The sequence below is a fragment of the Eschrichtius robustus genome, chromosome 20, assembly GCF_028021215.1.
Source record: "Eschrichtius robustus isolate mEscRob2 chromosome 20, mEscRob2.pri, whole genome shotgun sequence".
NCBI classification, from domain to species: Eukaryota; Metazoa; Chordata; class Mammalia; order Artiodactyla; family Eschrichtiidae; genus Eschrichtius; species Eschrichtius robustus.
The window spans coordinates 20,547,004-20,560,271 of NC_090843.1; the positions used below are offsets into that span (position 1 = coordinate 20,547,004).

The 13,268-nt window shown below is 53.0% G+C and overlaps 1 protein-coding gene across 2 annotated transcripts in view; it reads right to left on the reverse strand.

Moving 5' to 3' along the window:
• ACLY (ATP citrate lyase) overlaps positions 1-13,268 on the reverse strand; it is a 42,534-nt gene that overhangs the window by 15,809 nt on the left and 13,457 nt on the right. Inside the window, exons 10-18 of one of the 2 annotated variants that reach the window (XM_068531476.1) lie at positions 13,011-13,072; positions 11,300-11,417; positions 9,152-9,306; positions 8,613-8,703; positions 7,497-7,526; positions 4,196-4,337; positions 3,742-3,910; positions 1,879-1,983; positions 490-686 (exon numbers count right to left, since the gene is read on the reverse strand). In XM_068531476.1, coding sequence (XP_068387577.1) covers positions 490-686; positions 1,879-1,983; positions 3,742-3,910; positions 4,196-4,337; positions 7,497-7,526; positions 8,613-8,703; positions 9,152-9,306; positions 11,300-11,417; positions 13,011-13,072 — 1,069 coding nt within the window. The remainder of the gene's footprint in view (positions 1-489; positions 687-1,878; positions 1,984-3,741; positions 3,911-4,195; positions 4,338-7,496; positions 7,527-8,612; positions 8,704-9,151; positions 9,307-11,299; positions 11,418-13,010; positions 13,073-13,268) is intronic. The other variant, XM_068531477.1, reaches the window with a different exon arrangement.

A 13,268-nucleotide genomic window follows, 5' to 3' on the forward strand; every position in this document is an offset into this window, starting at 1 on the left:
TAACCACAACTAGCACTGAGTACTAACTAAGCACCAGGCCCTGTGTTAGTCTCATTTAATCCTCCAACAACCCCAGGAGGTAGGGACTATGACTTTACCCGTTTGCTACGTAAGGTTGATGGAGGTCTAGGGAGGGTTGGTAACCTGCCCAGGATTGCCCCCACCCCGCCCCCCCAAACAAGGGAAACTGGGATTTGAACCCCCTGGGGTCTGATTTCAGAATGAGCCCTGCTAAGCACTGCACTCTGCTGCCACCCTCCGGCCACAACTCAGACAACAAACAGAATTACCCCCCAAAGCCCAAACACCTTTTAAAACACCTTTCTGTGTTTTTTTCTGTATTTTCTGATCTTATGCTCATGTTGGTCCTGAGACAGAGAAGAGATGCCCCATTTTATGGACTTAAGCAACATCCCTATGTGCCTGGAACTCAGCGGCGGGCGGCGAGCAGAGATAGAGGACCTAGCGCCCTGTCCCTCAGCTGATCACCTGTCCCCGCCGATGGCCACGCCCTCGTAGACGCCATCCGTGGTCCGAGAGATGATATTGTTGAGCTCGTTGGACATGCCGCCTGAACGCGAGACATAGGCCACGCTGCCGGGGCGGTACAGCTTGGAGGCCAGGATGTTGTCCAGCATCCCGCCGGTGTTCCCAATCTTAAAGCACCCGGGCTTGATGCCACCAACCTGCAGGGACGGAAACCGCGGTCAGGGAGGAGGGCGGGCTGATTGACCATAGAGCTCGGGGGGTGGTCACAGAGCCCGGGATTACCTGCCCAGCCCACCCTGGCCAGCACCTGCATGTCAGGTTTCCTGTTGAGGAAGACTCTCTTCTCCCCATCAAGAGACATCACACAGAAAAAAGGGAGCCTTATTGGTAAAACGTGGCTTACGACTGCAGATTTGGAGGTGTACACTCAGGGTTAGGTCGCTTCTTTTGCTCCAAAAGGGCAACAGCACCCAGCAAAGGTGTCTGATACAAGTGTGCACCTCTGCTCAAGATCACCCTCTACCTCCAAGATGAAAGGTTCCTTGCTTAGCTCAAAAATCTTACACTTGAGGACACGGGGAGGGGGAATGGTAAGCTGGGACGAAGTGAGAGCGTGGCATGGACATATATACACTACCAAATGTAAAACAGATAGCTAGTGGGAAGCAGCCGCATAGCACAGGGAGATCAGCTCGGTGTTTTGTGACCACCTAGAGGGGTGGGTTAGGGAGGATGGGAGGGAGATACAAGAGGGAGGGGATATGGGGATATATGTATACATACAGCTGATTCACTTTGTGATACAGCAGAAACTAACACGCCATTGTAAAGCAATTATACTCCAATAAAGATGTTAAAAAAAAAAATTCTTAGCTTCAGCCAAATTTTTAATGCAACAACTAAGTAAAAACAAACAACAAAAACAAAAAACATTCACGGGGCAATTTTTTCTTATGTAAAGGCCTTTGGGTCAAAAATAAGGTCCCTAGGTAGATTCTTCTTTGGTTTACAGTTGAAGGAATAATCAAAGACCATGCTATGGTTGTCTGAGGGTGGACGCTTAAAAAAGTCTTGTTAGCCCCTCGAAACTGTAAAGGTGATATGGTCTGCGGAGAGAGCCCTTTAAAAAATTAACTGGAAACGGACAGGGAATTCCCTTGCGGTCCAGTGGTCAGGACTCAGCACTTCCACTGCCGGGGCCTGGGCTCAACCCCTGGTTGGGGAACTAGGATTCTGTAGGCCGCACGGCGCAGCCGGAAAAAAAAAAATTAACTGGAAATGGACAGACTGACTTTCAACAGGTACTCTCTCAATCTTTTCAAACTAGATGGGAGACAGTAGAGTCAGCAATGAGCTTCCTGCGGGCCCAGAAGTGGAAGGGATGCTCACAGTGGCAGGTCCAATGATGGTCACTCCCTTCTGCTCCGCCTTCTTGATCAGCTTCCTCGTGAGGGCCTCGGGGATGCCTTCAGCTATGATGGCGATGGTCCGGATCTAGAGCACGAGGACAGTCCCTTCCCGTTACCATTTCACCACTTGAGATGTCGAGGCAGCGACCACTCCAGAACCCATCTCCCAGGCCCCCTTCCAGGAGTAATGATAACAATATGCACCCCCTTCTTCCCACAGGCCTCTGTTCCTACCCTGATCATTCAACCCTCCCCCCAAAGAGAGGCACCCAAAACTGCGCTCCATTGGTTAACACCACAGTGAGTCAGTAACCAAGTAGGAACAAATGTTTCTGAAAACTTGCTGTAGTCCAAACTGTTATATTCTCACCTATCCAAAAACTCATGAGACTCAGCCCCGTTTCCCACCTGTCCAGGTGCCGGATCATAAAGCAGCTATCTAGGGCTATCTCTGCTGTGCCCTCTGAGGCTCTGACTGTGCATCCCCACAGGATAAAACCTTGACAGAAACAAGCTGCTTCCACACTTGGACCAGAGAGTGGGCTGAGGGAGAAGCCAGAGGGGGTGGTGGGGGGTGGCGGGAAAGATCCAAGGCAAACTTTTTCTATTAAGGGCCAGATAGTGTTTTGGGGTTTGTTGGTCATGTGGTCTCTGTGGTAACGACTAAATTTTGCCTCTGCAGCATAAAAACAGCCATGGACAATATGTAAATAAGTGAGCATGGCTGTGTTCCAATAAAACTTTATTTACAACAGGCAGGGGACTGGCTTTGGCCCTTGCACTGTAGTTCACCAACCTCTGTTCTAAACTAGAAAAGCCGCTCATTTTTAGCAGGTGTGTTTTCTTTTTTGCTTCATCTAGATATCAAAACAAGTTTACTCCCATCATAAACTGAAGTAAGCCAGTCTGGGATCAGACAATAATTTTGAACAGAAAAATCAATATCTTAATCCCTAGGGGCTCTTACAAATCAGTAACAAAAAAGACAAACACCTCAACAGAAAAAAAGGAGGTGAGGCCATGTCATAGAATGCAAATGGCCAATACATATTTTCAGAAGCTCATCTTAGTTAATAATCAAAGATATGCAAATTAAATAGAATGCCTATCATTTTGTCAAATATATACGTTCTTTACGTCCAAGCGTTCAGTGTTGGCAAGGGTACAGAGAAACAGGCATTCTCAAACTAGTGATGGGAGTTTACGTCCCCATTTCTGGACTTCCCTGGAGGGCACCTGGGCAGGATGGATCAAAGGCTTTCAAATCTGCACATTCTGATGCAGCAGTTTGACTTCGAGACATGAACGCTGGGGAAACAAGGATGTACACTCATCATGAGACTGGAAAAAGCAAAAATGATGTTGCTGCTAAGTACTGATGTGGAAAGAGTCACTGAAGGATTATAAAACAGATACAGCGTTATTCCATTTGTTCAAACCCAGAAAAAGGTGTGAATAAGGATGTACTCAAAGGTCAGCAACCGTATTTCTGGCAAATGAGACTTGAGGTATTTACCCTCTTCTTCTTACTATCAGCATTTAATTCTTTTCTATAATAAACATGTTAACAATTTTACAATAAGCAAAAAAAGTGCTTTTGATCCTGTTTTGAAAGCCAATCTCAGCACAGAGAGGACCTGGTGGAGGCAGACGACCCCGGTCTGACTCTTTGCCAGCCCGGGTAAGCAGCCCACCTACCCTTGGCGACTACCTTGCCTCCTGAAGATCAGGTCTCCAACCACTATCCCCCAAATCACTGGCCAGTCCCGAATCCCAAGGCCTTGGTCGCAGCAGACACCATTCAGGGTGCCCCTGCCTCCCGCCCCGGGGCGCAGTGAGCTACCTGTGCGTGATTCATGGTCTCGATGGTGCTGTCATAGGCTGAGCGCAGGGAGGCAAAGCTGATCAGCACATCCACCTCCGGGTGCTTCTTCATGGCATCAGCCATGTTCTTGAAGACGGGGATCAGGATCTCCTTGTGACCCCAGTAAAACTTCTGTTTGTGGTCCCCGCTGTGAGGAAGGCAGAGGAGGGGTCAGGACACTCTTAACCTGCCAGGGCTCGGGAGGGGCTTCACCCGGAAGGCGGAAAGGCAGGGTCTGCCTTCAAAGAGTTTAGTCTGTGGGGGAAAAAGATCCCCCAGGAACATCAACCGCCCCCGTCTGGGGTGGGCAGATGCTTCTCGGGCAAAGGGGACAATCCAGGGCTTGCCCAGCTCTGTGCTGCTGCTGGAGGAGATGGGATGAGGACATCCCACTCGGCGGCCGCGTCCAGCCTCCCTGCCATGTGCAACTCACGTGAAAGGGTAGACCATGGCAGCCACCGAGGGCTCGTCGCGGGAGCAGACGTAGTCAAAGTCCAGCATGCCCTGCACGGCCCGGGTCTGCATGCCCCACACGATGGTCTTGGTATGGCGGCTGAAGAGGGTGGCGCTTTTTCCTGGGGGGCAGAGACACAGCGAGTACACCCAGAACACACCCCCCCCGGGGGGCTGCCTGCCAGACCCCTCCACGCCCCACGTCCCACGAGGGCGACGCGTCAAAACTGCAAAGGAATGTCAAGAAGATGGAACTCTGAGAACGTGGGGGGAAGAGGCGCCTAGATTTCTTCTGGAAAGAGGTGGCAGAGAGCGCAAAATGAACTGAGAGGACCTGCCTGGCTGGCAAAGGACTCAGCAGTGAACAGACAGCAGAATTCCTACAGGACCTGCTCAACTTCACAGGAAAGGTGTGTATATGCAAATGAGGGCTTGATCAATTATTTTTAAAGTCACCAGAAAAAAATGTTAAGCTCTCCCAATTTGGGTGACCGAAAGACTTTTTTTTTTTAAACTTTTTTTTTTTTTCGGGGGGCGTGGGCATGCGGGATCTTAGTTCCCCAACCAGGGATTGAACCTGTGCCCCCTGCAGTGGAAGCATGGAGTCGTTTTGTTTTGTTTTTGTTTCTTTTAAATTTAATTTTATTTATTTGTTATACAGCAGGTTCTTATTAGTTATCTATTTTATACATATTAGTGTATACATGTCAATCCCAATCTCCCAATTCATCCCACCACCACCCCCCCACCACTTTCCCCCCTTGGTGTCCATACGTTTGTTCTCTGTATCTGTGTCTCTATTTCTGCCCTGCAAACTGGTTCATCTGTACCATTTTTCTAGGTTCCACATATATGCGTTAATATACGATATTTGTTTTTCTCTTTCTGACTTAGGAAGCATGGAGTCTTAACCACTGGACCACCAGGGAAGTCCCTTGGACTTTTTTAAATTAAAGTATAGTTGATTTACAATGTTGTATTAATTTCTGCTGTACAGCAAAGTGGCTCAGTTATACATATATATATTCTTTTGTATATTCTTTTCCACTATGGTTTATAAAAGGACACTGAATATAGTTCCCTGTGCTATGCAGTAGGACCTTGTTGTCTACCACAAGACTTCAAACGGCTCCCCAACAATCCTTATCACCTGTGAATTTGGACATAAGCCAGCTCGGGACAGGATTTGAATCCTCTTGATTCTAGGTCAGCGTAGGTCCAATGAAGACGTCTGCTGTAGCCTTATCCTAACAGAGCTTCCACCTGACCTTCTCCCCACAGCCTCCTCCCAGGTGGCTCTTTCCTGCTCAGAACAATGCTCTTGGACAGGCCGGCAGGAAAGGGGCGGAAAGGGGCATCAGGAAAGGGGTGAGGGGAACAACAAGAGCTGGCGGAAGTGCGTTCCTGAGCTGTCACCCCAGACAGGCAGGTCACCTGACCCTCCTGCTTTCTGCTGGAGAAAAGTAGCTCACAGGGGAGGTTCTCAGCTCCCCCAAGGAAAATAATGCAGAGAGCTCAGGGGCATTGGTATTAATTAACCTACCGTACTAGCACAGGTTGGCTAAAAGAGACCAGTTTCCCAAGGCATGTTAAGATTCTCATCCCTACGCAGGCTTGCCTCTTCCATCACAGCCATAAGCTTATCACTACAGAAGGCTCCTGATGGTGCAAACACCCGGGATTTACCGTGCCCTGGACCCATCTGGGTTCCAACGAGACATGAGATCACAGAACAAGGGAGGCCACCTAATCCAGTTCCCTCACTTTCCAGCCCCAGAAAACTGAAGGCCAGAGCTGCCAAATGACGAAGATTGTAGGTCATCTAGCATCAGAGCCAGGATTCTGTCCTAACCTGAGATGCAGCTCAACTGTGCAACTGAGGAGGGATATAAAGCCAGCACCGCCCCACCACTCCCCATCCTCGGGGAACCCACACCCCCAAGAGTCAGCATGCGCGCATGTGCACATACACCCGTCTGTCCACCGGAGAGGCTACAGAAATCAGGACAAGGCCTGGAATCTCTACGAACCCACCCGCACTTCCAGCTCGAAAGGGGGCAGAACTGGAGCTCTCAGAGCACAGAGAAGGCAAAGCTGAAGGTGGCGATCCTCAGCCCAGCGGCAGCACAGATGGAGGCCCCAGAGAGAACCTGTGCTCCGGGGCTAAGCCCCCACCAGGCGCCTCCACTGGCTCTGCTGTCCTGGCCCAATCTACCCTCCCTTCCTGATCCACCGCCCTCCTTCCTCTCCCACGTCTCAGCACCGCTCAGGACAGTAAGACTAAACCCCACCTCCACCCTCCACAGCCAAGAGCTCTCTCACTGAGAGTCTGCCCCCGTTCCTTCTGTCCTTCTGCGCAGGGCTCAGCCTCAGGTCCGGTCTTTTAGGTAACAGTGGATGCTGCCAGAGGTAGGGGAGGAAGGGCTACCTGACCCTGCCTAGTTACCCCTTTCCTCTTCTTAGCAAGGAGTCAGAGGTCATCATTACGAAACCCCCCCTTCCCCAGAAACTCCCCTTCCCCAGAGCGGGGGATCTCTCACAGCTGTCATTGTCAAAAAGGTAAATGGAGGCCCTGACACTTTGAACTGATTCACCTATTCACCTCAATGAACCTATTCACCTTGGTCAATAGATGAATGTATACAGTGTGTGTGAACACACACACAGAAAATGTCCCTGCTAAACAGTGACCTCACACACCAGACAAAGCCCAGTCCCTCCGCCAGATTTACTGCACACCCTTCCGGGTCTCTCCCTCTCCTTCTCCATTCTCTCTTCCAACCAAATCCCAGAGAAATCTAAACTTGTCCCTGGTGCTGGGAGTCTGGGATGAAGTCGGCGGTGGTGAGGCTGAGGTGGGAAAAGAAAACGAGGACATCAGGGGATGTAGATGAAAATCAGGTGGTCAGTGGCTCCCCTCCTGGCCCGCTGGCTCTGCCACTCCCTCTTCAGTTTCCATGGCTCCCTCTTTCCCCGGAGGACCCTCCCTCCTCGGCTCCACCCCACTCTCCAAGGCTGTGGGCCTGGCTCCTGCCCCTCCTGCGCTCTCCACCCCCTCCCACGTATGGAGTCACAGCCCCACGGCAAGGAGAGCGGGGGCGTGAAATAAGCAGGGGTGGGAAAGAAGGGAGAGCGAAGACTAGGACTTGGGGCAGGCCACACCAAGGCAGGGACAGAAAGTATACCAGACAACACTGCAACCCACCGGGGACGGGGAGACAAAGCACACCGTAAGACTGTAACCCGCTAACAAGCCACACGCGGAGCTGGGTGCATCCTACCTTGCGGGGATCTTGGACCTGGGACTGAATCTGTCAAAGAAAATGACCAAGGCAACTGAGTGACCCGCTGATGGCTGGAGGCTTTGGAGGGAGCGGGTGGGAACAGGGAGGGGTCCATGGACAAGCCTTGCAGGGCTGCTGCGCTCACCGTCTCTTGTCTATTCACAACAGACAGGAGCAAGGCCAACAGAAGAGAGACCCCCGATCAGCAGAGTGGAGGCAAGAAGGGGAGAAGGAGCACAGAGCGCAGAGAGGAGCAAAAGCACCAAGGCTTGGAGGGTGTGCTGAACACCAAAGGCCCAGGCCCTCCAGAGGGACAGCGGGCCCGGTCCCACCCTCTTAACCTGTTTTGTCCCCATGAAGCACAATGAGATGATTAGGCCGAGGGATTGGACCTGTCATTCTGTGCTGTGGACAAAGCTGCCGGTTTGGGGACCGCAGGGCGGCAGCTTCTAATCTTGAGTGCCTGGAGCCAGCGTCACTATTTCACAAGATGCCTTAAGCACGCTCTGTCCGTCCCAGGAAGAGGCCGCACAGGCCATGTCAGCCCAGTGGTAACTAACACAGGTTACCTAGTGCTGGTCGCAAGGGCTGGCTGGCAGGGATCATGTCTCTGGTGAATCACAGGAGGGACAGACGAGCAGGCAAAGCACAGACGGGCTGGTAGACAATGTGTGCCCTGGCGGTGGGCTCACCGGAAGGGAATGTCCTGGTAAGAGCCCCAGGATGGTTGGGGGCGTGGGCGCGGGAGTTCTCTGCCATCCTGAGCTTTGGGCTCTTGCCGTCCACTCAGGAGGAGAGTCTGAGGGATCCTGCCCCCACCTGGTATTTCTGTACCCCTGTCTCCTCCGCAGCCTCCCTGCCCAGCTCACACACCCCACAGAAGGGGGCGGAGGGGAAGACAATGGGGAGTGGGGTGACCCAGGCGCAGCGTGGGCCCTCAGCACCAGGAGAGCCCACGGGGAAGGCTCCAGCCACCACTTCCTCGTGTCTGTTCCCATCCCACGCACCATGCCCAAAAGCAAAGCCCAAACCGCTTTCCATCCACCTCTGCTGGCCCAGCGGGGCCCAGGAAGGGAAGGGGGACAGGAGGGTCCTGAAACTGCTGGGAGTTACCTAGTGGCATGGCGGGCTTGGCCTTCTTTGCAGGTGCCACCTCATCCGCCCTGGACTCAGAAAAAGACGCCGTCCTGCTGGGGGCTGGAGTCTGGGGGAACAAGGAGAGAGAAACAGTCGCAAGGAACAGCTGGGAAAAAAGTTACTGGTCGTTAAGGCCCCAGAGAACTCAGGTAACAAGAACTATGCACAGCTCTGTTCCCTACAAGCTGCTTCCAAAAGAACTATTTAACAACACTCTGAGACAGGAATTAGTATTGTCCCCAGGCTACAGGTGAGCAAACAGGTTCTTGGCAATACCCACCAAGGTCCCTCCCTTGACCTCAGGTCTGATGAAAAAATCCCTGGTCTTTCCATTACACTACCTTGATAGGGCAGAAAAAACTGGCAGAGACACAGAAACCAACCACATCCTACCTTCTCCCCATACCTCCCCAATGCCCCCAAAAAGCTGGGGACTGTGCCCAGGATGGGATGGGATATGAGGGGCAACAAAGATGACTCTGCAGGCTTTACGGCAGAGGAAGACTGGCACCTACCGACGTGCTCCCGCTGGCGTTGAGGAGGAAGTTTGCAGTGTGGGCCGCTGTGGGCGGCTGATTGGGGATGGGCCGATGGCCCAGGGCCATGCCCACAATGGCCGTCATGTGAGTCTCAGTGCCAAAGACATGGATGGGGATCCCAGTGGTCTTCCCTGTGAGGGACGGAAAAGCATCCATGGTTCAAGTCTCCTAATAAGTGCCTTGCAAGGAAGCCCACATGACTCTGGCAAGGCCCCTTCAGAGCCCGCCCGATGTCTGGCGCTTTCTGTGCAAGACCAATTATCCCCCGAGGAGTTGGTGGTCATTATCTTCACCACCAAACAAAACTTTGTAAAGGTTACCTGCCAATAAGAGCAAGAAACAGCTTTACAGACACTCTCCAGTGACCACAGGCATCATGAGAGCCTGCGCTCCTCCCGTTGCCCGGCTCTCCAACCCCGTCCAGACTTGTCGCCCGTGGCCACCACACTGCAGCCACCCAGGCCCGGCCTCTGTTCCTGAACAGCCGGGCTCCTTCCCCAGGGCTCTGGCCCTGTTCCTTCCTCCGCATGGAGCTGTCACCTGGCTGTCACTCAGCTCAGCTCAAGTGCCACCTCCTGGGAAAGGCCTTCCCTGACCTCGACAATCGCTCCCCTCCACACCGCCCTGCCTGTAGGTCCCCACCAAACAGCCTCTTGTTCCAGCCGCTGTTTACTTGTTCACTGTCCCGTGAGTTTAACGTCCCAGGCATGACTGAGTAACGTTCACTGTGCCGTTCCGAGGGCTACGTCCATGGCAGGTCCACGGTTTTAGGTGAAAACTAGGACTTGGTACCACTTCAAGTGATCTAGGTGGGTTAGTGTTTGCCATGGATAGCAGATTTGGGAAAACGGGAAGGTGGAAAGGTTCTGCCTCTCCAGTTAGAGGGCATGATCTCCAAGCAGGAGCGTCTCATATCCTCCTCACCCTCACCCCCCCCCCCGGCCCCACACATAAGTGCTCTTAGCAACGGGGCTGCGCTTCACTCAAGACCAAAGCTGCTGGTTCTATCAGGTCAACTCAGGGAGACCTAATCTTAGTCCTCCCTGACATGATGTGGTCCCCAAGTTCTTGACGGCTCTGAGTCTGAGGTCTCAGGAGCCTGCAGGAGACGCCCAAAATGCAGAAGGAAGAAAGGAAACCAAAATGGACCCACACCCTCTCTGCCCTCAGCTCAGCGAGGGGCAACTCCCTCCAGTTCTATCAATTACCGGACCCCTCCCTCCATCCAGGCCACCAGCGGTCGGGGTCTGGACACTTACCACTGTCTCCCTCCCCCGCGCCCCAGTCCAGGCCACCACTCTGCCCTGGAGGCTGCCACAGCCTCCTAGGTGGTCCCCCTGCTTCGACCTGGCTGCCCTCTGGTCTTGTCTCCACCCAGCAGCCTAAACAACCTTCCCAAACCTAAGTCAAATGGTGTCACTCCTCTGCTCAGCCTTCCAGCAGCTGCCAGGGTCACAGCCAAGTGCCCACGGGACCTGTTCTAGCCCCGCGCATATCTGCTCCCTCGGCCTCTCTGCCTCCATCCCCGGACTCCCTGCCTTCGCTCTCCCGACCCCAGTCCCTCAGCCCTCCCAGCTGGTCCTACCCCAGGGCCTTGGGACTTGCCCTTTCCTCGGCAGACAGTCACCACTGACTGCTCCCTCCTCCAGGTCTCTGCTCAAATGCCACCTTTCTGGTCAAGCGTTCTCCGATTGCCTCATTTAAAACTGCCCTGTCCCCTCCCACAGATGCTAGATGCACAGACGTCCCCCCCTTCCCCCTGCTCGTCTTCCTTCATGCCGCCTGACGCTGCGGTCCCTGTCCTCAACTGCACGAGGGCTTGCTGCCTGTCATCTGTCGTGTGTGGCTGTGACCCCAGGGTTCAGCACAGGGCCCGGCACACAGCAGGCCTTCCACAATTATTTGCTAAACGAACAGCTGAATGAAAATGCCTTCCTGCTCATTCTGAATTTAGGTTTCGGTCAGGTGCTCTGTGTCAGGAGGGCACAGAACAGCAGCAGAAGCAAGCTGCACCTCCAGAGGCGGGTGGGAGGGCACGGAGGCACTGGAAGACTGACTCTTTCAGGAATCCCGAGGAGGCATAACACTCAGGGTGGGAGAGACAGAAAAGGTTCCCCATCTTACCGACTTCTCCCATCACCCGTAAGCCCTCCTGGTAGTTGGGGCCACCTCTTCGGACAAAGATCGTGACCTCATGCTCCTTCAGGGGGCCCTGGTAATCTCGAATCGCTCTCACGATGCCCTGGAAGCACCAAGGGACAAGAGACATGTGACTAGAATGAACGCAGCCATAAAGCAAGCATTTATAACCATGGGAAACAAATGTCCCAGGGTGTAGATTACAAGGGCTGCTGGGAGTTCCCTGGTGGTCCAGTGGTTAGGATTCAGCGCCTTCACTGCCGCGGCCCAGGTTCAATCCCTGGTCGAGGAACTGAGATTCCACAAGCCACGCGGCACAGCCAGAACAAAACAAAACGAGAAAACCAGGGTGGCTTCTCACAAAGCACAGCAGGCCCTGGCACTCAAGAATTTTACACGTATTGCACACACAAGCAACCCAAAGGCCCAGGACAGGCAACCACTGTTAATGGTGCTGAGGTGAGAACATGGGGCACCCAGCGGTGACACCCCTCAATGCGCGGGGTGCTGGGCCTCCAACGCCAGTGGGGCTTTGCTGGTCTCTCTTATCCCATCTGTAGTCATTCTTGTTCTCTTATTGCAATTTTGGGGGAAACTCTACACCGAGGTCCTATGCAAGAGTTGTCAGGGTGATCAGGACATAGTCTACTTAAATGTCAAAGTCCTACAAAAGCTTCTTCAAGTGATTTGGGGGAAAAGCATTGCAATGGGTGTCAACTTTGGTAACGTGGAAGCAGGTACAGGTGTGGATCAGTTTTGTCTCTCCAGATGGAAGGCAAGTTTACTGAGTCTAAGTTCTGTCGTTCATGGCATTTCATGGGAAACTCTACACACAGTTCCTACTCCAGACATAACCGCCCTTATCGACGGCACTGCCTTTATTACAGGCTGCTCGGAAGTTAAAACAAAGCTGTCGAGATTCACCTGTGTCAGATTTGTTTGTTGAATCAGGTCCAATTAGGGACCTGTTTTAGGCAGGACTGGCGAGGCCTGGTCCCCTCCTGGTCCCCTACTTCTCGAGAGCTCAGACTTTCAAGACTGACATTTATTCATGCATTATTTTCAAAGTTTATGTGGAACTACCAGATGGAAGACACTCTTTTGAAGGGCTTCAGTGAGCACCTGACAGGATGGGATAAGTGGCCTCCTGAGGCGGCCACCTTGAAGGGGAGGAGTCTCGAGACACGTTAGCTGTCATCCTTCTTGACTGGCAGTCACGCTTTCTTTAAACTGGGGCCCACGCCCCTGACCTGTGCACAGGGACCCAGGCTGACGGGCCTCTGGCTGGATGAGCAGGAGCCCCAGGGCATCAGACACTTCCTCATGCCAACCTTTTGGAGAAGGGGCAGATAGATGACTGGGAAACAAAACACTAGGAGGTGCAGAGAACCCAGAATCTTTCAATGGAGTGTTGGAAATGAGATCAGTCAAGCCAGTTTTTGAAGAACTGGTCCTAAAAGGGGGGGAAGGCAGAAATTCCCCTTCTCCCCACACTTCAGATGGGAGAACTATGGCCCAGGGAGGGTCGGCTGCTTGCCCAGATCCAGCTTCATCCCAGTGTCTTGTGCATCCCTAGGTCAAAAGCCCCTCCCCGGACTGGGTAATTCATGGGAACCTGCTTCTGTCTCAAACCTACTTGCCCAGAAACTTCCCTTCCCCGCTCCCAACCCACCCACGTTCCCCTGCAGCTGGTTACCTTGAATGTGGCGGCCACATTGGTGAAGTTGGCGATGCTGCCTCCGATAATGAGGATCTTGCCTGGGTTTGGAGCAAGAGAAGTCAAAAAAGGGTTAGAAAGGTAGACCTGGGCGTCATACCGGAAATCCAACTGAGGGAGTGCTCTCTCCCGAGTGAGCGTCCCCCGGCTGTTAGGAGATACCAGTGCAGAGGCCGGGGGAGCAAGCTGGTCTCTCCTGATGCCCGTTCAGTGTCATCAGCTCAACTCTCCATAACC